General features: G+C 34.4%; 1 protein-coding gene across 3 annotated transcripts in view; it reads left to right on the top strand.

Annotated features, from left to right (window-relative positions):
- BLTP1 (bridge-like lipid transfer protein family member 1) overlaps positions 1 to 24,380 on the top strand; it is a 207,168-nt gene that overhangs the window by 62,980 nt on the left and 119,808 nt on the right. For all 3 annotated transcript variants that reach the window (XM_055550342.1, XM_055550341.1, XM_055550340.1), the window contains exons 18-27: positions 1,957 to 2,135; positions 2,298 to 2,404; positions 3,392 to 3,597; positions 5,691 to 5,918; positions 6,705 to 6,842; positions 13,554 to 13,733; positions 16,435 to 16,563; positions 18,523 to 18,642; positions 19,350 to 19,630; positions 23,959 to 24,209. In XM_055550342.1, the coding sequence (XP_055406317.1) occupies positions 1,957 to 2,135; positions 2,298 to 2,404; positions 3,392 to 3,597; positions 5,691 to 5,918; positions 6,705 to 6,842; positions 13,554 to 13,733; positions 16,435 to 16,563; positions 18,523 to 18,642; positions 19,350 to 19,630; positions 23,959 to 24,209 (1,819 nt within the window). The remainder of the gene's footprint in view (positions 1 to 1,956; positions 2,136 to 2,297; positions 2,405 to 3,391; positions 3,598 to 5,690; positions 5,919 to 6,704; positions 6,843 to 13,553; positions 13,734 to 16,434; positions 16,564 to 18,522; positions 18,643 to 19,349; positions 19,631 to 23,958; positions 24,210 to 24,380) is intronic.

Below are 24,380 nucleotides of genomic sequence, written 5' to 3'. Positions count from 1 at the left end.
AACTTTAGTGTCACAGAATTGCTTCTGTTTTTTTTTTTTTTTTTTTGGTAGTTAATTGCAATATTCTGCCACTCCTGTAAATTCCCTAAGTTCCCCTAAGAAATTGCACAATAATTTGAAAACATATGTGTACTCCAGTATTCATGGCAGCATTATTTACAGTAGCCAGGATATGGAAGCAACCTTAGTGCCCATTGACAGATGAATGAATGTGGATGAAGAAAATGTGGTATATATACTCATTGGAGTATTACTTAGCCTTAAAAAAGAATGAGATCGTAGCATTTGTTACATAGATGACCTAGAAATGGGTATTATGCATAGTGAAATAAGTCAGACAGAGAAACACAAATACTGTATGTTTTCACTTATATTTGGAATCTAAAGAACAAAATGAATGAATAAAGCAGAAATAGACTCTCAGATACAAAAAACAAACTAATGGTTACTAGAAGGGGGAGGGGTGAAATAGGTGAAGGAGATTAAAAGGTATAAATTACCAGTTATAAAATAAATAGGTCACAGAGATGTAATGTAGAGCACAGGGAATAAAATCAATATCTTGTCATAACTTTGTGTAGTGTGTAATCCATAAAAACATTGAAATACTCTGTTGTGCAACTAAAACGAGTATATTAAATAATATTGTACTTCAGTTAAAAAGAAGTTGGCTCATGAAAAATAATTCCTTGAGTCAATTATTTTGTTAGAGCTCATTTCTAACCTCTATGACTAATCTTTATTTTCTCTTAAGAATTTATTGTAGCTCTAATGTTTTACTAAGTTTGTGAGCTAGATTTTACATTTTTTTGTACAGTTGACCCTTGAACAGTCTGGGGATTGGGGTGCTGACTCTCCCTGCCATCAGAAAATTCATGTGCAACTTAGAGTTGGTTCTCCTTAGATCCTCCATATCCTTGGTTCCTCTGTATCCAAGGTTCAGGATCTGCAGATTCAACCAACTGCAGAGCATATAGTAATGTAGTATTTACCATTGAAAAAAAAATCCATGCATAAGTGGACTTGTGCATTCACACCTGTATTATTCAAAAATCAACAGTATTTCATTTCTAATTGTACCCTTGAATTCAGGGAATAAACACAAGGACCCTTCTTCCTTTTATCCAAAAGCCAGCTCTGAGGAGTTCAAAATTCATGGTACATCTAATTTTAAGGTATATACAGTCAATAGTAGTTGTAGTATTGATGGAGGTTATGGTGGTAAGAAATAAAAACAGTAGTATGAGTAGCCAGCACTTTTTAACATCTTAGTGCCAGACACTATTCCAATTGCTTTATGTGTAGTAATTCATTTAATTCTCAGAACAGCCTTCTTAAAGTAGTTGTTATGTGCATTTATGGAATGGGAAACTGAGGAGGCAAGTTTATGTAACTCGTCATTAGCTAGTGAGTGGCTGAGTTGGAATTTGGACCCAGGCAGTAAAGCTGACTGTGGTGCCTGTTAAGAAACCAGGCATCAAGATGAGCAAAGATAGGGCACCTGTAAGGGAAAAAAGTGAAACTCAGTGAAGATCCTTTGATATAATTCTTAAAAGCCAGTTGAGGAACCAAAACCTACTAAATATAGACAATCATATTTTTAAAATTAATGAAAATATTGAGCATATTCCATCTGAGCTTATATTAGATAATTCTGTTTTTTTTTTTAAAACTGAATTATATGTGAAATATCCAAGGAAACCTTCTTACTGCTCTCTAAAAATTTTGCAGTTTGTTTCCCTGATTTTTTTCTTGACTTTCTAAGCAGAATTTCAGATAATGTAAAATCTTATTCCAGTTACTTACCTGACTATTCAGTGTAAATTTGCACTTTCAGATTTATTTTTTACTGAATTTATTCTCAAGCGTATTATAGATAGACTTGCTTGTAAATAGTATTCTAACAAACTTCTGTACCTGTTTTATTACTTTGGGTTATTATAAACTATTTTTTAGGGTGAAGATGTTGACCTTCATTTGTTTCTACCAGATTGCCACCCTAGTAAATACTCATTATTTATGCTGGTAAAGAATTGCCACCCCAATAAAATGACTCATGATACTGGTATTCCTGCTGAATGTCAAAGTGGCCAGAAAACAGTTAAACCAAAATGGCGGAACATCACTCAAGAAAAGTAAGTATTTAATATTAGCAATTTAAGTATTTTGTGTTAATGTGGAAAAATTATGCTTTCAGTCCTTTCAGAGAATAATAGTAAAATTTGTTTATATGTAACTGGTGTCTACAATTAAAGGAATAAGTACCTGACTAGAAACTTTATTTTTTACTCTTAAAGGGCTGGTTGGGTTGAATGCTGGACTGTCCCAAGTGTCATGCTTACAATTGATTATACATGGCATCCAATTTATCCACAAAAAGCAGATGAACAGCTGAAACAGTCGTGTAAGTGTTTCTGTATAATCAGTATCTTAAAATGTCAAAATTGATAAACATCAAGGATACAAAGAAGAAATTAAAACTTTTTGGAAATGCATCTATTCTTTTGACATAATTATGCTTCTAAGATTTTTGGTATAACTTTCTTTGGGCATTTGCTATCAATTACTAGGCCAAGCTGTTCCTTGGTTTACTTTATCTCATTTAATCCTTAAAGCAACTCTGTGAAATAGATATTATAATATTATTGTCATTGTTGAATTGAGGAAATATGCTCAGAGAAAGGAATAATTTTCTCAAGGTCTGGTGGGCAGACCTGGAGTATGATATCAGGTATATGTACATCTATAGATTTAGAGTGCTTGATTTTGTAAAATGTTAGTTTCTTTAATGCATTTTGACAGCTGTCATATTATTTATAGTTTCCCAGAGGCTTAAGTGTGGCTTTATTTGGGTTCAAAGTAGAATTAGAATCTAGTGAAAATATTTTCTTTATATTTTTCCAGTAAGTATTAAAGAGTAGTTTTTGTAACTTTCTTATATATAGATCTTGATAATGCCACAGTGCGTTTGTATAGCTGTTTATGTGAAAATAACTTTATAGTTTAATGTTCAAGTATAGTTAGAGCCTACTTCTGACCCAGCTTTACTGTATATTGCCAGAACTTGATAATAATATTGCCTTTGTTAATGAAAACTTTTTATTGATTCTTTGTAGTAGTAATAATAATAAGCAAAGACTTATTTGGAGCTCTTTCTGGATTTGTGTATTTTTATATGTATTTCATTGAAGTCTATTCTTTATTGCATTTTTAATTATTAGTCTTTTAGTTTTGTTTTCATTATATACTGGAGACATTTTATTAGTGTTGGTTGATTTCATATTTACAAAATAGAATTTTTTAGTGAATAGTTTCTTGAAGAACTTTTAAGAGATCCTTTTCCCCCTTTCCACTCAAACATTATTCTTTTTTTTCCCTCCATTTATTCCAGTGTCAGAAATGGAAGAAACAATGCTATCTGTGTTAAGGCCATCTCAGAAAACAGACAGAGTTGTTTCTTCTCCCTCTACTTCTTCACGTCCTCCTGTTGATCCCTCAGAACTTCCACCTGATAAACTTCATGTAGAAATGGAACTTTCTCCAGATTCTCAGATAACTCTCTATGGACCTCTATTAAATGCCTTTCTGTGTATTAAGGTAAGATTTTTAAAAGAATGTCCATATTTTTAAATGTAGGAAAAGCAGTTAACTATCTAATTGATATTGAGACCATTTGAAATGGCCAGTTTTATGATTTAAAGCATTTAGGATATATTATATGTTCACTGAACTTGTGGTCTTAGGCTCAATTATAAAATTATTTTTTAAAAATAGTCTTAAAAACTCTTCATTTAGCATTTTTTTTGAGAAGTTAGTGTATTCTAGGAATTTTGTGCCAGTTACTAGAGATAAAAGATATAGCATCTGTTGCTAAGAAGATAAGCTAGAGCAGGATAGATATGTACCTGGACAGTTTTAACACATGGTAATTAATGTGGCAGCAGAAGTATAAAGAACTTTGTTATCTGAGGATATGTACCAAGAAAAGGCTACTTCAAGTGAGTTCATTAAAAACCAACAATTTTACTTCATGGTAAATAATAAGCAAAGAGTTATTTGAAGATCTCTCTTGAGTTCAGTTCAGTCGCTCAGTCATGTCCGACCCTTTGTGACCCATAAATCACAGCATGCCAGGCCTCCCTGTCCATCACCAACTCCCGGAGTTCACCCAAACTCATGTCCATCAAGTCAGTGATGCCATCCAGCCATCTCATCCTCTGTTGTCCCCTTCTCCTCCTGCCCCCAATCCCTCCCAGCATCAGAGTCTTTTCCAATGAATCAGCTCTTCTCATGAGATGGCCAAAATATTGGAGTTTCAGCTTTAGCATCAGTCCTTCCAAAGAATACCCAGGGTTGATCTCCTTTGGAATGGACTGGTTGGATCTCCTTGCAGTCCAAGGGACTCGAAAGAGTCTTCTCCAATACCACAGTTCAAAAGCATCAATTCTTCGGCGCTCAGCTTTCTTCACAGTCCAACTCTCACATCCATACATGACCACTGGAAAAACCATAGCCTTGACTAGACGGACCTTTGTTGGCAAAGTAATGTCTCTGCTTTTTAATATGCTGTCTAGGTTGGTCATAACTTTCCTTCTAAGGAGTGAGTATCTTTTAATTTCATGGCTGCAATCACCATCTGTAGTAATTTTGGAAAAAAAATAAAGTCTGACACTGTTTCCACTGTTTCCCCATCTATTTCCCATGAAGTGATGGAACCAGATACCATGATCTTCGTTTTCTGAACGTTGAGCTTTAAGCCAACTTTTTCACTCTCCTCTTGCACTTTCATCAAGAGGCTTTTTAGTTCATCTTCACTTTCTGCCATAAGGGTGGTGTCATCTGCATATCTGAAGTTATTGATATTTCTTCCAGCAGTCTTGATTCTAGCTTGTGCTACTTCCAGCCCAGTGTTTCTCATGATGTACTCTGCAGAGAAGTTAAATAAGCAGGGTGACAATATACAGCCTTGACGTACTTCTTTTCCTACTTGGATGTTGTTCCATGTCCAGTTTTAACTGTTTTTGCATCACCACATGTATATTGAATCTCAGTTGTTTTAACTAAAAAATTCCATAGTAGTACATAAACAAAAATAAGAACAAAGAACATAGAGAAAGAAAGATGTGCCTTTACTTTAAATTTCTTTGTAAATTCTATGTTACCTACGTTAGTAGTTTATTATGTTTTGATGCAGACTCTGCATTACAGATTTTATAACAACTTTTTATTTGTGTCAAAAATTTATTACTCTAAATATTACTACTCACATTCTTCATGTTAATTCAGAACTTGTATGAAATATCTACTGAAACAAATTAAAAATTATTAAGTTTTGACACATTTTATAAGATAATTTATAATCCAGTGAACTCTCTGCTTCCATTTATTAAGAATATATAACACGTAGCTGTTTTTTGTTTTTGCCTTAGTGTCATGCTGACTTCGAGTTGTTACCTATCTTAAAGGTCTTTATTACTTATTTTTCCTCTTTAGTTTTAACTTATGTTTTATTTAGTGTCAGTGTTAGAACTTGAAAGCTTTTTGGATGTTTTATCTTGTTTTCATTTTAGGAAATAGACTAATACTCTAAAATAGGATAAGAAATGCTTGGTTTACAAATTTCAGGCTCTAAGGTGAAACATTATTGTTACATATCTCTTTTGATAGCAATTTATTCTTAATATTTATAGGAAAACTACTTTGGGGAAGATGACATGTACATGGATTTTGAAGAGGTTATTTCAAGCCCCGTTCTGTCCCTGTCAACATCATCCAGTTCTGGATGGACTGCTGTTGGGATGGAAAATGATAAAAAAGAAAATGAAAATTCAGCAAAGTCAATTCATCCACTTACCTTGCGTCCTTGGGATATTACTGTACTTGTTAATTTGTACAAAGTTCATGGACGTCTTCCTGTTGTAAGTGTTTGCATATCAAAACAGTTGAGTCTATTATGAAATCCACCTAGCATAAGAAGTGATGTAGTTTGTGCACATACTTACATAGAATAATTCAGATTCAAAACTGTTCTATATTTATCCTTTTATCTTTATAAAGCTAGTATATTATTTTCTTCGTAATCACTTGATCATTGACAATTTTCCTATTTCTCTTCTTTCACTTTAGCTCCTTCTTTGCTGTTCTGTATAACTTTAGAATATTTTGCCATGTTGTTGAATTGCTAGATTTACAGTTAGCCTGATGGATATCATAGGACTTTACACTTAGTCTTTATCTCTGACTCTAGATCACTTTGGGACCTTTTGTTGGAACTATACAAAATCATGATTTAGGTTTGACCCTGAAGGTTGAATTGTATCATGGGTTTGGATTCTCCATAGTATCCTAGTTTACTCTAAAGATGACCCTTTGGCCTGTTGGGGCTGACCTGAAATGAGATTATATTGCCCAAAGAACCTGTGTCCGTTGGAGCCAGGCCAGATGGGGAGAGAGTGGCCCCTGGAGCATTGTGCTGCATAGTGGCTCCATATTATGTTCCTAGGGTCTCACAGGAGAGAAATCAGCTCTGGTGCTTAGTTAACCTAAGATCATTTTCTGGGATACAGAATAGTTATTTTTGTCAGTAAGCACCATTCTTGAAAAAAATCAAAATTTTTAATTGTATAAGTGTAATTTTTATTTTTCTGTACTTCCTTGGTCTTTAATTTTTCTATATATTGATTGTGGTTTTTGCTTGACTTTAGCATGGAACTACTGATGGTCCTGAGTGCCCTACAGCTTTTTTGGAAAGACTATGTTTTGAGATGAAAAAAGGATTTAGGGAGACCATGCTGCAACTTGTCCTGTCACCCCTGAATGTGTTTGTCAGTGATAACTATCAGGTAATGTGAAAGTGAGTTGTGGTAGAGACTCAGAAATTTATTGTTACTATTTATGGGGTGAAAACAATGTGTTAACTTCTGTGCATGGACTGTATAGCTTTTTAAATTAGGGACCTTCAGTTTAACTGTACTAAGCAGTTTTGTATTGTGTGAATTGTTTCAAGAATTTTAGCTTTTCTTTTTTTCCCCTGCTGTTCCTTATTTATGTGATCCCAAACAATTATTGTTTTTAGAAATTGTAAGAAAACTTTCTGTCTTTCTCATATGTTTATGAAAGGGTAAAACTAATTGTATAGAATGTTAGTAGAGTCTGTTGAAAATCACAACCTAGGTTGTAATATTGTTTGTTAATCGCTCAGTCGTGCCTGACTCTTTGCAATACCATGGACTGTAGCCTGCCAGGTTCCTCTGTCCATGGAATTTCCCAGGCAAGGATACTGGAGTGAGTTACCATTTACTTCTCCAGGAGATCTTCCCAACCCAGGGATCAAACCCAGGTCTCCTGCATTGCAGGCAGATTCTTTACCATCTGAGCCACCAAAGAAAGTCCACGTGTTAATATTAACCAGTACCATAAACCATAAATGTTGGTCATGGACAGGGAGGCCTGGCATGCTGCAGTCCATGGGGTTGCAAAGAGTTGGACACGGCTGAGTGACTGAACTGAACCATAAATCTTGAAAACATGCATATCTGTATGAACACTGATTAATTCTTTTCATGCAACATACTTACAAAGTTCTTTGTTAATACCTTCAAGATATCCCTAAAGCTCTTTTGGAAGAGAACTGGTAACATTCATCAAATGGGAATATTTTTACATTCCTGGGTACATTATCACTTTATTATTCTTTTTTTAATGATAATGACTTTTTTTGGCATCTACCCCTTCTTTAAGTCTCTTTCCTCCTTTTAATCAAGTGGTGTGCATTAGAGCTGAGATGGATTTTAATGTAGGACAAAGTAAAATTATAGACAGGGTGATGAATCTGACAGTAAATCATCAACAAATGATAATTCACCATGGATTCTGTGAAATAACTGACCATCTTATATAAAAGAGCATACCCCTTTGCAGTCTTCTGCTATAGTGGGCTTCCCTGGTTGCTCAGCTGGTAAAGAAGCCACCTGTAATGTGGGATACCTGGGTTTGATAAAACTATTATTTTAATGTAGTAGCTAAAACTTAACACTTAGTGTATACTAGTTTTTGCCATAGAACATGTTTCTTTTTAAAAAACTTTTATTTCAAGCAATTATAGATTTACAGGAGATTACAGAGATAGTACAGAGAGTTTCTTCCATGTTGACCTCATACATAATTATGGTAAAATATCAAAACCTGGAGACTTTGCTGGTTATAAAAAATGTTTTATTGAGTTTATTATGAGGGTCCATATTACCCCTAATTGCACAATTATTGGCATATTTGTAAAGAAACAGAAGTGTAAAGTGTGATTTATATGGTGATAAGAAGAGGAATTCGTGGAGTAGAGATATCAAGGCAGTAATAGAAGTATTGATACTAGTGACATTTTGTTTCCCAGATGGCAAACACTTTATTATTCATGCTGAAGACAAGCATAGTCTATACATATTCTCTAGGAATTTGCTTATCTACTTAATTTGCTTACATTTTGTAGTGCTAGCATTTCTAAGAAATACTTTTTTTCTTTTGTTTCTATACTAATACTCTTTTATGATGGGAAGCTTCACACTGTGACTACCCTCAAGACTCAATTCTGGGTCACTCATCTGTAGCTCCTTATTTCTGGTAGCATTTGTCTTAGTGCACAGCTTCAAGGCTAAGGCTCTAATGTGATGGGTCAGTGACCGTGTCTGACTTATGAAGCCACATACTTTTTACTTGATCATCTTATGTCTATTAGTTTTATATTAGGGCTGCCAAAGCAAAGTACCCTACACTAGGTGGCTTAAAACAACAGAAACTTACTCTTCCACAGTTCTGGAGCCTACAAGTCTGAAACTAGTGCGTTTGGCAGGGCCATGCCCTCTTTCAAGGCTCCCTTGTCTTTTCCTAGCTTTGGTGGTTGCTAATAGTCCTTGGCATTCCCTGTTTTATAGCTGCAAAACAGGGAATCTGTTTTGCATCACTCAAATCTCTGTCTCCATCTTCACTTGGCATTCTCTTCATGAGTCTCTGTGTCTTAAGTTTTCCCCTTACAGAGACACTGTTAATTGGAATAAGACCCATTGTAATCCAGTGTAACTACATTTTGACTTGATTAGATTTACCAAGACATTGTATCCAAATAAGATCACACTCACAGGTACCTGAGCTTTGGAATTGAATGTCTTTGTAGGGGACACAATTCAACCCACAGAGTGATGTAAGCCATAGTACAATTCAGAATGTAGTCTTTACTGATATACCAGGTAGTCTTTACCTTTAGGACAACCCAAGATCCACATGTTTGTTTATGTTTTTGGTTTTTTGACAGTGAGTGGTGAGAGAAAGTATAAAACCCTGGATGATGTTTGGTTTTTGGCTTGGGCAGTTAACCAAGCTAGTGCATGATAAAGAATATGGGAGGAGGAACTGCTTTACAGGGGAAGAGTATGAGTTTCTGGGAATGTCGGGTTTGAAGTACCAGGAAATCAACCTTTATTTTCTAGCATTTTCCAAAGAATGAGCTGCATTATCTTTGTGAAGTAACTCAGATAAACTCACCTAAGTGTCTGTGTAGGTAGAATGTCTTTCAGAAGTCATAAATAGTTGAATTTTTGATGGTATTCTAATACACTAACAACAGATGCATATGCAGGCATCCAGCATTCTTGGAAAATATATTTGGATGGTCCCTGTGATAAATACATTTGGATAGATAGTCCCAGCCAACCATCTCATCCTCTGCCGTCCCCTTCTCCTCTTGCCCTCAATCTTTCTAGTATCAGGGTCTTTTCCAATGAGTTGGTTCTTTACATCAGGTGACCAGAGTACTGGAGCTTCAACGTCAGCATCAGTCCATCCAGTGAATATTCAGGATTGATTTCCTTTAGGATCGATATTTGTATATATATACTCACTATAATTTCTTTTTCCATTCATCCACAGATAGACACTTAGGTTATCTCCATATCTTGGCTGTTGTAAATAATACTGCAGTGAACTTGGGGATGCATGTATCTCTTTAAATTAGTTGTTTCATTTCCTTCGAATAACTACCCAGAAGTGAAATTGCTGAATCATATGGCAGTTCTGTTTTAATTTTTGAGGAACCACCATTATCTTCCATAGTAGCTTTACCAATTTATATTCTCCTTAATAGTGCACAAGGGTTTTTTTTTTTCACATCCACACTAACATTTGTTATTTGTTTTTGATGACAGGCATTCTAACAGGTGTGAGGTGATAGGTCACTGTGATTTTGATTTGCATTTCCCTGATACTTAGTGACATTGAACATCTTTTCATGTGTCAGTTGATCATCTGCATGCCTTCTTTGGGAAAATATTCATATTCTCTGACCATTTTTTATATTGGATTGTTTGCCTTTTTTATATATTTTAGATTTTAGTCCTGTATCAGATTTATGACTGGCAAATATTTTTTTCCTTATGCTGGTTGCCTTTCCATTTGTTGATAATTTCCTTTCCTTCGAAGAAGCATTTTAGTTTGACATAGTCCCACTTGTTTATTTTTACTATTGTTGCTTTGCCTTTGGTGTTAGATTCAAAAATAATCACCAAGCTTATGTCAGAGAGTCTACTGCTGATATTTTCTTCCAGGAGTTTTATGGTTTCAGGTCTTACATTCAAGTCTGTAATTCAATTTTAGTTGATTTTTGTGTGTGGTATAAAATAGTGATCATGTTTCATTCTTTTAGTATGTGGTACCCAGTTTTCCCAGCACTGACTATTGAAGAGGCTCTTATTTCCTCATTATATATTTTTGGATCCTCTGTCATAAATTAACTGGCCGTATATATGTGTGTTTATTTCTGGGCTCTCTATTTTGTTCCATTGATTTATGTGTCTGTTTTTATGCTAATACCATACTGTTTTGATTATCACAGCTTTGTGATAGAGTTTGAGGTAAGAGAATATGATGCCTCCAGTTTTGTTCTTCAAGATTGCTTTGGCTATTTGGGATTTTTGTGTTTCTATACAAATTTTAGGAGTATTTGCTATTTCTTTGAAAGATGGCATTGGAATTTTGATAGGGGTTGCATTGAGTCTATCAATTGCTTTGGGTGGTGTGAACATTTGAACAGTATTGATTCATCTAAGCCAAGATCCATATGTATCTTTGAACTCAAGAAAAGCTATCAAAAACTTTATATTGAGAATTATAGAATATCAATGCCAGAAGTCATCTTCATTGACCATCCTCTCCAGCTGCCTCACAGAAAATAGAAGGGAATTGATGCCTGGAGATAGGTGATTTTATATACTGTCACACAGCTTAGACAAAAAATGTATCAGAAGACTCTCTAGAGCTTTTATAGTCACAATTTGAAATGACCTTTTAAGAATACCATATGAATTAGATTTAGCCCTATCCTTAAAAACACTTGTTAATGAATGCAGTCTCCAAAATTTGTGCTGAAACAAGGAACATTAACCCTGTAAGATGGCCTGCACATACACAAAAAAGACTGTCATGGTAAAATTAAGATGATTAATTTCAAGTGTAAAAAGTGCTGCATGGAAAGGAATGAAGTGCTTTGGTAGCATATAATGGCTTTGAGATAACTGTTGTTATTCAGTCACTAAATCATGTCCTACTCTGCAACCCCATAGATTGCAGCATGCCAAGCTCCTCTGTCCTCCACTGTCTCCTGGAGTTTGTTCAGATTCAGGTCCATTGAGTTGGTGATGCTACCTAACCATTTCATCCTCTGCTGCCCTCTTCTCCTTTTGCCTTCAGTCTTTCCTAGCATCAGGATCTTTTCCAATGAGTTGGCTGATTGCATCAGCTGGCCAAAGTATTGGAGCTTCAGCTTCAGAATCATTGAATATTCAGGATTGATTTCCTTTAGGATTGACTGGTTTGATCTCCTTGCTGTCCAAGGAACTCTCAAGCATTTTCTATAGCACCACAATTTGAAACCATCAATTCTTCAGGGCTCAGCCTTCTTTAAGGTGCAACTCTTACATTCGTACATGACTACTGGAAAAGCTATAGCTTTGACTATATGGACCTTTGTCGGCAAAGTGATATTTCTGGTTTTTAATATGCTGTCTAGGTTTTTCATAGCTTTTTCCAGGGAACAAGCATCTTTTAATTTTATGTCTGCAGTCACCACTTGCTATGATTTTGGAGCCTAAGGAAATAAAATCTGTCACTATTTCTACTTTTTCCCCATCTGTTTGCTATGAAGCGATGGGACTGGATGCCATGATCTTCATTTTTTGAATGTTGAGTTTCAAGCCAGCTTTTTCACTCTCCTCTTTCACCCTCATCAAGAGGCTCTTTAGTTCCCTATCACTTTTCCCATTAGGGTGGTATCATCTGCATATCTGAAGTTTTTGATAATTCTTCCAACAGTCTTCATTCCAGCTTGTGATTTATCCAGGCTGGCATTTCTCATGATGTACTCTGCATATAAATTAAATAAGCAGGGTGACAGTATACAGCCTTGTCGTAGCCGTTTTCCAATTTTGAACCAGTCAGTTGTTCCATGTCTGGTTCTAACAGTTGCTTCTTGACTTGCATACAGGTTCTCAGGAGGCAGGTAAGGTGATCTGCTATTCCCATCTCTTTAAGAGTTTTTGATAGTTCGTTGTAATCTACACAGTCAAGGGTTTTAGTATAGTCAGTGAAACAGACATAGTTGTTTTTCTGGAATTCTCTTGCTTTCTCTGTGATCCAACAAATGTTGATAATTTGATCTCTGGTCTTGAGGTAAGAACATGGTAAAACTTGCCTTTTTAAAAGATCTCTGTGGTGTTCTTGTAGAGTATGAAGCAGAACAGTGTAAAAGCAAATGCTGGGAGATCCTGGCAAGAGGTTGTATTATTTGAACCAGGATGATAGCAGGAAGCGGAAAGAAACTCAGTGCATTTGTGAGAGACTGGGAGGTAGATTCTATAAAAATTGGCAACTGATGGGTAGGGCATTACCAAACTTACTTGATTCTTTGTTCCTAATAACAATCTGTGAACCTAGTGTTCCATGGAATGCCCTATTTTAGGACATATCCTTTAGCTTTCTGAATAAGTGTTAGAAATTTTCTCTTTGAAATGTTGCTGCTTTTTAGTTACGAGTATATAATTATTCTCTGTAAGAGGAATCTCTTCTTTTAATATTTACATAATTCTCAAAATCTTTCTGGAAGATGGTTTTCTTTGCTAGTTCCTCATTATGGTCTTAATGGGTCTTTTTTCTTCCATGTTATTTTCTTCTTTTTGATACTTTAATCTCATGATTCCTGCCTTGTCACAAAAGATTGGTCTCTCACATTCCCTGTTAGTCAGAATACTTGTTTCTTTTTATTTATTGAGGCGCCTACCAAAGAGAAGTCTGCATTTTTTTAAGACTTTGCTGTCTTGCTTTGCAGTTGGGCTTTTACAGATAATGTCACTAAAGAAGCTGAACTCAGACTACTTTTATGGATACAAGGTTGTGTTAAGAGCTTTGTATCCTAAAGTCTTATTTTCCATAGAGCATGTTTTACCATTTGTCTTTGGGGAAAAAAGCAACTAGCAATTATAAATGCTGATTTTTCTTATGCTTATTGTTTTCAGCAGCGACCGCCTGTGGATGAAGTGCTGAGGGAAGGTCACATCAATTTGTCAGGTCTCCAGCTGAGAGCACACGCTATGTTCTCAGCGGAAGGTCTTCCTTTGGGAAGTGATTCCTTAGAATACGCATGGCTAATTGATGTGCAGGCCGGAAGCCTTACAGCTAAGGTCACAGCACCACAGGTATGTTCTCAGGTCTCGGAGTGCTATCTCCTGACTTCCTTTTTCCTTTCCTGACCCACCTCCCCAAGAAAAAGTTGTATGCCCATCTGAATGTTCATTTTACTTCCACTTGCCATTAAGGATTTTCTTAGTCATGGATGAGTCAGAGACAAGTTTCAGTTTTCTGGGCCACATAAAATTGATGGGTATAATTTTTTGTAGTCCTGTGTAATATTTTCAAGACTTTCTTTGAGAAGAACTCAGGATGAGAAGTTTCTGGAATTCAAGTTATATATTATTAAAATTATATTACTTGACTCTCCACTGTTGGAACAATCTTGTTTTTCCAGTACATAGGATAATTTTCGGAGAACATTACTTTTTTGTGTATTTCTTAGGTAGGATTTGAAAGAGGCATTTATAATTAAGGTAGCATGTTTCTCCACTTGTCATGTCCTAAAGCAAGGTAGCATTATTTGAATCTGCACTTAGTGATATGGATACTGATTTAGAAAAATAACAATGAATTTATTGGCAGAAAATCTCGTGTAGAAGACTAGTTGTAATCCCTTTGGATAAGTTCTCCTTCCCTCTCAATGTCCCACTTAGTCTTTAGGAGTCTCAGAGGGCTTAAGGTTACTGTCAGCCTCCATAACAAAGGTTCTGCATCCACAGGTTCAACCAGTCATGGATTCAGCCCACTGCAGATGTGAAGCCCATGGATACACAGGGCTGACTGTAACCCTTAGTTCTAGAATGGGCCATTGAAATTTAGCGAAATGTTTGTATTACTGTAAAATTTCACCTGTTGAGACAAATATAGTTAAACCTCATTTTTTTATGTTTCACAGATTTTGCTTTCTGGTTGTAGGTTTATTTATTTATTTTTTTTAACAAATTAAAGGTTTGTGGCAATGCTGCATCAAGCAAGTCTGTTAGCACCATTTTTCTGACAGCATTTGTTCAATTTATGTATCTGTGTCACATTTTGGTAATTCTTGCACTATTTCAGACTTTTTCATTATTGATCTTTTATGTTAGTTACTATTTCAAAAGGATCGTGACTCATTGAAGGCTCAGTTTAGCATTTTTTAACAATAAAGTGCCTTTTAATTAAGATATATATGTTGTTTTTTTAAGATATAATGCTGTTGTACACAGAATAGACTACTAGTTACTTGTAAACATAACTTATATGCACTGGGAAACCAAAAAATTTGTGACTCACTTTATTGTGATATTCACAATGTTGCAGATTTACTGTGGTGGTCTGGAACCAAATCCACAGTATCTGTGAGGTATGCCTGTGTTTATAATATGCATTTCATAATCAGTGTTTCAAAAGATTGAAATGTGGTGGACATGTACATACTCAGGTTTTGGTAGAATTACAAAATGAGTGTGAAACATGTAATTTAGAGGTAGATAGTGGCAACCTGCAGATAAATAAAGACTGTTGTTTGTTGTTGTTGTTTAATTGCTAAGTAGTGTCTGACTCTTTGTGACCCCATGGACTGTAGTCCACCAGGCTCCTCTGTCCATAGAATTTCCCAGGCAAGAATACTGGAGTGGGTTGCCATTCCCTTCCCGACCCAGGGATCAAGCTCAGGTATTCTGCCATGGCAGGTGGTCTCTTTACCACTGAGCCACCAGAATAGATAACTTGTATTGATTATATCTGAAGGAAATAGTTGAAGGGAAGCAAAAATTAAGATTCTGGAAATAGTAGGAAAATGAGTAGAATTGAAAAGGGATATTTTATATAAAAATGATGGAAATAAACATATAATAATGGGTGAAAACAAATATTTAGTGCTTACATACCTCATAACTATTTTTATCTGCCATTTTCTGTCTCTAAATCTATAAGTAAAAACTGAAGCATATAATAAAAACAGCTTATTCCCTAACAAGCATGCAATGAAGCCATGCTGACTCTTCAAGACTGGACACAGTTCTTTTAATCTAAAGATTGCTAGAATCTCAGCTTTTATTAGAAGTTGAAACATTTCTCTTTCTTCTACACTGAAATCCTGGCATCACTGTTTCTCTCAAGGTTCATGAATCCATTGGTGCTTTTAGTGTTTATTCCATTCTTTGTGTATTTTAAAAGTAAATTCATATTTTCTGAGAGTTTATGTACTTTTGGTGGGGGTGGGGATAATACAGTGTATACCCCTGGCTCCGTGTTTATTGTAAACTAATAAATTATGACCCTAAGATTTTTAAAAAACTCAAGATTTGATGAAAATTGATATATACTTAAACTTCTATTCATGAAAGTTCTTTAATCTTCAGAATACCTGATTTTCTAAAATTTTTGCTTAATACATATAAATTTCACTTTGAACCTTGGTTTATTGTCACATAGAGAATTCTAGGTGCTTTTCTGTGCACGGAATTCTGACTAGTCATGTAAGAAGAAAGATAACAACCTTAAGAAAAATAACTGGCTTTAGAGGTTGCTGAAGTTTCATTTCTCAGTTGAAATGATTTTTCATTTTGGCAATGCATTTTGTCATTTAGAAATGAACAGTAACATAAGCTTATAAATGATGTCAAGGTAGAAAAATGATATTGGCTAACAAGTAGATTATATAGCAGGTATAAGGCACTGTTTGGATTCTTTCGAGCTGTATTAATATTCTTGATAAACTTTTGAACCGTGAACACTTATTTAGGATGCTAACAGTGTTGTCAACCTGTCATGGCTTATTTGTAGCTGGCTTGTCTCTTGGAGTGGGGACAGACATTTATTTTTCATGTGGTATGTCGAGAGTATGAACTGGAAAGACCAAAATCAGTAGTAGTATGTCAGCATGGAATTGATCGACGCTTCTGTGAATCCAAGGTATGTTAAAAATATGTTAGCAGTATTACAAATGTTTATGGGTTTTTTCAAAATGAAAGTTCACTTTTTTCAATTAAGAAAATTATTTTGCTTATTTATAGTCATTTTTATTTAGTTGTAAATATCTAAAATGAGGTAATTCTTAAAACATACATTCACAAGTAAATGGAGATATTATAAATTTGTATCTCTTAAATTTTTATTGTTAACATTAACATCTTACTGCGTTATTACACTGATTCTTTGGGATATAGCTGTGCATTTATGTAGAAGATTTAGAAGTTGGAGGAGGAAGAAGGTTGAATTCCTTGCATGACGTTGTTGGCAGACCCTTCTGGAACATACACATTCTCCTATAATGCGATTAATAATGTTGGGCATTTGCCTAGTTTCCTGACCCTAAATCTTATGCTCTTTCTACAACATTGCACTACTGTGGCTAAGGGTCATTACACTACTTTGAAGAGGGTTGTAAGAAGTATATAATAATTCCTGAAATCATGTACAGTGAGATGCATGGTGTTATTTTTTAGTAAAGAATGTTACTTATGAATTTGGGGTGTGGAACATTTTTTAAAGTATGTTCATTTGAGAAATGAGCAACTTGAAACATCGCAGTTTCAGAAAAGAAAAATAGCTGACCCTAGTTCTGCATCATAGAGATAACCATTTCTAATAGTTTGGCTTTTCTTTCCAGTTTCTTTTCTCTATGTCTTTCCTTTCTTTTTTCTTTTGTATACAAACCATATGTTTGCTATTGTATTACTGTGAATTGGAAATAATTCATTCAGCTTTTAATTTTATATCCAAAACAGTAACCTGTGCTTATTTATCATCAATAAAACAGCTATAATTGGTGATAAAAATTACTTTTTTTTTTGTTACAAACACAATGCCAGGCTCTGGGGAATTGGTTCCTTAGTCATTAGTTTCTTATGGGTAATTTGTTCATGCTTGTAGGCATCTCCTCCCTTTATTTTTTTTTAATACTAAAAGCTTTTTAAGTTGTAATTTAAAAAAAAATCAACTTAATTGAGCCATAAATTCCATACAATAAGTTCACCCCTTTTAAATTGGAGTTTTGAGAAATGTTACATGTACTGATGTAACCATTACTGCCAATAAAGATCTAGAACATTTCTGTCACCTTAGCAAATTCCTTAGTAACCCTTTGCAGTCAGCCACTATTCCTTGCAGCCCCTGATATTCTTTCTGTCATTTTAGATGAGAGTTTTTAAAAGGCCTGTTTTGTGTGGAGGAAATACATTAGTATAGAGCACTGACTGTCATATGAGACATCTTCCTTGTAGTCCTGGCTCTGCTACTGATGAGCAGAGTACATGCTGTTGGGTTGATACTTCACTCAGAACTGCTGTTTCACAAAGAAGTTCCTTGAAGTTGGTGATGTGTATGTTATCTTCCAACCTAATCATGACTAAATCTATGTTTTAGGAATAAATAATAAAATAACAAAAATAAATGTGTGTGGACTTTTCAAGATATCAGCGTAATGTTACAGTTCATATATTTGTGGATGTGTAAAAATGTGCATGTGTATCGAGTAGGAAATACTCATAAAATCTTAAAACTTTGAATTCCTATACAGTTCGTATAAACCTGTGATATTATTTATCAGTTTACTTTGCTATTCTTTTTAAGTTTTAATAACAAATTACATTTGTATTCTGTCAATTTAATGTTGTTGCATGCCACTTTTGAATGAAAGTGACACATGGTTATTTATGAGTTTTCTTAATTGGCAAGAATTTAATTACTGATTATTAAATTTATCATTATAAATATATCTATATATAATTTATCATTATTAAAAGGTGAAATTTAATTGATAATTTAAAATACATATGTAACCAGAATTTTGTTTTGTTAAATAAGCACACTTACATATCAAAACAATTAATTGATGGTGAAGAATTAAGAGTTGAATCCATTTCATTTTAGTTGAGTTGTATTCCTGGGCCTTGTCCAACTTCAGATGACTTGAAGTATACCATGACTCGTTTAGCAGTAGATGGAGCTGATATTTATATTGTGGAGCATGGCTGTGCTACAAATATAAAGGTACACATTTGTCTGTTTCTTGGTCAGTGTAATCCTTTTTCCTTTAACCAAACCAAACCTCTATTTCTTTAAGTAAATCACATATTTATAGTTTGCCATCACAGAATACTACGAAATTCTAGGAGGGAGCTTTCTATTTTTTCACCTGTGTTCTTTTCCAGTCTTATTTTCTTTCAAGGCATACTTTTACTACCTTTTTCTTTTACTGAATTTTTATAAACTTGCTTTATGACTGGAATATAAGCTAGTAGGTTGCTTTTATGACAGGAATATAAACTCATAATGTTTTTAGACGATTTACTTTTGAATGCCTTTAGGCTTTATTTATTTAACTTCTTGCCTGGCTCCTGGAAACATTTATTTGCCACCTCTGCTTTAAGGGTTACTGTTGAAAATCAGGCATTAAGATTCATTAAGATTACTTAAGGAATCAGGCATTAAGATTCATTTGTTGCTACCCTTCTTATTTTTCTTTTCTCCTTCTCTCATTACATTTGGAATTATAGTCTTCTCCTTTCATCCTCTTTTTAAATTTGAATGTTTATTTTTATTCTGTTGCTTTTTCTGTTTCCACTTTCTCATTTTTCCTTTCTTTCTTCCATTTGTCAGGCTATTTGAAGTAATTACCTATTCTATAGTTTATTGTAATAAGTTGCTTAAAAATACAGAAACTACAGTTTTGTTTCTTTTTCTTCATTCAACTTTAGATGGGTGCAATTCGGGTTGCAAACTGTAATCTCCACAATCAGTCGGTTGGGGAAGGAATAAGTGCTGCAATTCAGGATTTTCAAGTGAGACAGTATATTGAACAATTAAATAATTCCAGAGTTGGACTTCAGCCTGCAGTACTACGGAGGGCCTATTGGCTTGAAGCTGGGTCAGCCAACTTAGGACTTATCACTGTTGATATTGCATTAGCTGCTGATCATCATTCTAAACATGAGGCACAAAGACATTTCTTAGAAACTCATGATGCTAGAACTAAGAGGTAAGTGAGATTTAGGAATGGTAATCAAGTTCAAATGAAAAGTATTAGATAATTATAGAGGAAATCCTACTGTTAGAAATAAAATAAGAACATCTTAAAGACTGAATGTGATCATGCTGGGTACACTTTAATGAGTAAATAAGAATCTCATATTTAAGTAATCACATGGTATATATCATCTCTGATGGTGTGGTTGCTGGGAAAAAAATATTTTCTGATATGTTTCTAAGCCCATGCTATTTGTGTCAATAGTGAAACAAATATAAATTACTGACCCCCCCCCATAACATTTTGTAATACATTTACACCCCTTCTTTCTCACCATAGCCCTCCACTTCCAATTTGTCATTCCTAGAAAACACCATTACTAATCACCATTTATTCTACAAAACTTCTGTTGTAGGTCTTCACAGTTGCAGGGAAGACAAAAAGTACCTAAACCTTAAGAAATGATTTTTAAATAGTCTCCAAAGCTTCTTACTGAATTACATCTGTTTAAAATGATAGTATGACTTTTTCCATCCTCATTTCTTCCCTTCTAAAGTTTCTAGAGCTTATTTTAAAAATAGAGAAAACTACTAAGAAATAAAGAACAATAATTATCATAATTCTACCACATTGAATTTGTTACATTTCTTCCCAGTATTTTTAATGTATTTCTGTTAAACTTGAAATCATCCTGTATTTGCACTTTAAAATTCTGCATTTCTGTAATTGTTGCCTTTTTATAAAAAAAAGCAAAAGAACCCATTTTTTTTGTTTGATTTTACCAACAGCAAAGTAAGATTTTGGGGGAATAGTAAAGAATTGCAATTCAAGACAAGCAAACTTTGGCGAAACATAGGCAGGTTTGGAGAATAGAGGAGAGGGGCTTGCTTCTCTAGAGGAAAGGAAATTGGGGAGGCTGTCTGCTTCTTCATTGGCTGTAGCCCTTCGGCAGCTTGTTTTTCCTGGGTCAGAAGGCTGGGGTCAGTGAGCTGTACTTAGCCATTTCCCATATTTTAAATATATAGATTGTTTCTAAATTTCTCACTGTAAATGGAAGCTTTTCCCACAATTTCTGGGTATATCCTTTAAATAGTTTCTTCAGAAGGGGGTGTGACTGTTAAAAACTGAGCTTTTGATATGCTTTCCCAAGTTACTTCCTAGGACTCTTATTTCAATTTATATTCCCAGTGGCTGTTTAAGAGAGTCTCTGTCTTACTGCACATTTGCCACCCTCTGAGTGTTTTATAATAACTGAAAGGTGGTATCTCTTTATTTTGCATTTGTTTATTTGGGGATTATTTAATACTTTTTTCAGATAGTTATTGGATATTTTCCCTCATTTGTGAATTGCCTGCTAGTATCCTATATACATTTATTTATTGGGATCTTGGTGTATTTCTTACCCATTTTTAAGAACTCTAGAAAGATTATTGCCCTTTTTTGATCCCCGTTACTGATATTTTGCAGTTTGTTTCATTTATTTTTCTTATGTTAAATAGAGTTTAATTTTATGTATTCAAATATGTTCACCTTTCTGTTTTATAATTTTTTTGTACTAATTTGAGAGCACTTTGCTAGTAATCACATGACCCGTGTACTTTATTTTTTACTATTCTATTTTTGTTATTAACATAAAACTCTAAACCATCTGGATTTTTTTTTTATGGTGTGTGTGCATTAATACAGCCAAGGATGTAAATAGTTTTTTTGGGTTTTTTTTTTTTTTTTTTTTTTTGCAAATATCTGTTCAAATATAGGAAAACCAACAAACTAATACTTAACACCTACTCATTTCACAAAATGTTTAGATATTTTCACCTATTAATTTTTCCCAAAGAACTGTTTTTCTAGTTAAAAGAAATCCTATTGAGGTTTTATTGAGATTACATTAATCTTTTAGGTTTATTTAAGATACTGGTATCTTATAAATCTATTAAGAAAACTCATGTGTGGACAATGTTGTTTAAAAACACATTTTGGTTTCTTTGTTCACTATGGCCTTGGAAGCCAGTTGGTATGAAGACAGCACCTATAGATCAGATGGTAGAGCAGGGTGATAGTGAAGCTGAGGAGGTGGCTCCATGTGACTTCAGGTGCCTCACTGAGGTTAGTTTCAGTGCTCTGATTTGTTAAGAATCGTGAAGTTTGAGATTTTATCCTACTTACTAGCTAAGAAGTTTACTGTGAGTGCTAGCAGAAGACGTGTGAAACCTGGTGAGGGACACAGGACTTTATTACAGCAAAAGCACTAGCCAGAGTCAAATGTGTTTGCATTGGTTCCCCATGTCCCCCAAATAGGATTGCCAGAGAAAATACAGGATGTGCAGTTAAAATTGTTGCAGATAAACAACAGAAAACTCTTTAGTATAAATATACACCACCTGTTACATGGCACAAACTTATTTTTATTTGCCAAACCTGGCACCCCTATCCCTGAGTCCCATGGGGATGTCAGAAAAGACCCATGATGGATGTCTGCACATAGTCCAATGCATTACAGAAGTGGAACACTGAGCTGAGGTAACTTTTACCACTTTTATAGTAAGTGGAGTGAGCCTGCTCTTTTCCAGAACCCTGAGAAGTAGCTTGGTCAGAGCCTTGCATTCTTGGCATATCCAGCAAGCAAGAACAGGTAACCTGCCTGTGGTGAATTGCTTCTCCCTACATGGTAGCTCTAATGATACCACTCTAATGGCAGAAAGCAAAGAGGAACTAAAGAGCCTCTTGATGAGGGTGAAAGAGGAGAGTGAAAACACTGGCTTAAAATTCAACATTCAAAAAAACTAAGTTCATGGCATCCAGTCCCATCACTTTGTGGCAAATAGATGAGGAAAAAGTGGAAAGTGGAAACAGTGACAGATTTTATTTTCTTGGGCTTCCAAATCACTGCGGATGGTGACTGCAGCCAGGAAATTAGTTTAATAAGCCTTCCCAATGATTCTTTTTTTATTTAAACTTTTTATTTTGTGTTGGGATATAGCCAGTTAACAAACAGTGTTGTGACTGAGCGAAGGGACTCAGCCATACATATACACCTCCCAGTGATTCTAATGTAAGCCGAAGTTTGAGAACTAGTACATTGGTTTATATAAAGATAGGGACAGGTAGGTTACATTTGTTGCACAACTAATGTATTCCAGATTTTGCATAAGGGGTTTTACATACGTTATACATATTTTTCCTTTTGTCTTGTCCAGACTGATGTTCCTCTTCTAACTTGATATATTTATTTCTTCACTTCTAACTTGATATATTTATTCCATCTCATCTTTTACATCTCAAATATTATTTTTTTGTAATAATATTTCATTATTTTCTTTGTCACAACAGCCTCTTCTTTATTTTACAGCACTTTACTGTAATTTATGATTAGATACTATTTGTGTGACCTGTCTTTGCCCACCATAAACTTCATATGGATAAGGTTATGTCAGTTTTGCCTAGCACCATACAAGGCACATAGTAGATATTTTCAAAGAATATAAATGAATGACTGTAAAAAGGAAATTAAATACTTATTCTGTCTTCCTGTGAGAGCCCTAAGGATCCAATGAGATAATGCATGTGGAAAAGCTTAGAAAAATGGACTGTTAATATGAGGTTTTATTATTTAAAGTTGAAAAAGGAATAAAAATATATTTCTCAAGATTTATATTTTTAAGGAAGGAAGGTAGTTAACGGCTGATAATTTTGTGTGGGGGTCACTCACAGAGCCTAAAGAATTTTACAGACATTTACTCTTACTGTCTTAATTCTTAATACTTCATTCAGAGTCCTTATTACAAAATCACAATTTTTTTTCTAAAATATAGAGTGGTGTATTATTTTGATTTTATTGAGAATTTCTTACTTGCCTCATATTTATAACATTTTGGTGTACTAAATTTATCATATGACTAAGTCTTTGCAATGCTAAATATTATAATCTATACTAATAGTTCTGTCTGTTTTTTAAATTAGTGTTTAAATTTTTAGTTCTTTTGAGAATGTTTTCTGCTGTCTTTGAAGTGGATTTAAATGTTTATATATATATACACACACACACTTTATCTCTTTGATTTTTTTTAAAATTTATGTTCTGTTTCTCATTATTTTTTTTTGTTTGTTTCTCATTATTGTTCCTACTTATCTTCATCTCACCATGGTGAGACTTTTTTTTTAAAGAAAGGCAAAATAATTAAAAAGATAGTCCATAGTAAAAACAAACCTTTGTGTTTAACTTGTCTTTTAAAAACATTAACAGTTAACATATTTAATTATTTGCTCAAAAGTTTCTGATTCCTAATGAGTTTTTTTTATGTTGTTGTTCTTTTGTTTCTTTTGTTGTGTGTTCTATTTAGGTTGTGGTTTTTGTGGCCAGATGATACCCTGAAGAATAAGAGGTGTAAGAACAAGTGTGGTTGTCTTGGTGGCTGCAGGTTCTTTGGTGGCACAGTAACTGGCCTAGATTTCTTCAAACTTGAAGAGTTGACACCTTCCAGTAGCTCTGCATTTTCAAGCACAAGTGCAGAGTCTGATATGTATTATGGACAGTCTCTGCTTCAGCCTGGAGAATGGATTATTACTAAAGAAGTTCCCAAAATTGTAGATGGTAGTGTGTTGTCACTTATGTTTATCTTTTATTATCTTCATTCCTATGTCATTCTAAGAGAAGTTCAGTGTTACTTTGTTCAAATTGGTTTTTTGAGCAGTCTTTTATGTAGGGTTTAGTTATAATCTGTCTTTGTTTTGCAGGTGATTTAACGATAGCCAGATAAGACCT

The sequence above is a fragment of the Bubalus kerabau genome, chromosome 16, assembly GCF_029407905.1.
Source record: "Bubalus kerabau isolate K-KA32 ecotype Philippines breed swamp buffalo chromosome 16, PCC_UOA_SB_1v2, whole genome shotgun sequence".
Classification (NCBI taxonomy): Eukaryota; Metazoa; Chordata; class Mammalia; order Artiodactyla; family Bovidae; genus Bubalus; species Bubalus kerabau.
Note: the sequence above shows the minus strand (reverse complement) of the source record. Positions and strands in the feature narration are given on the sequence as shown.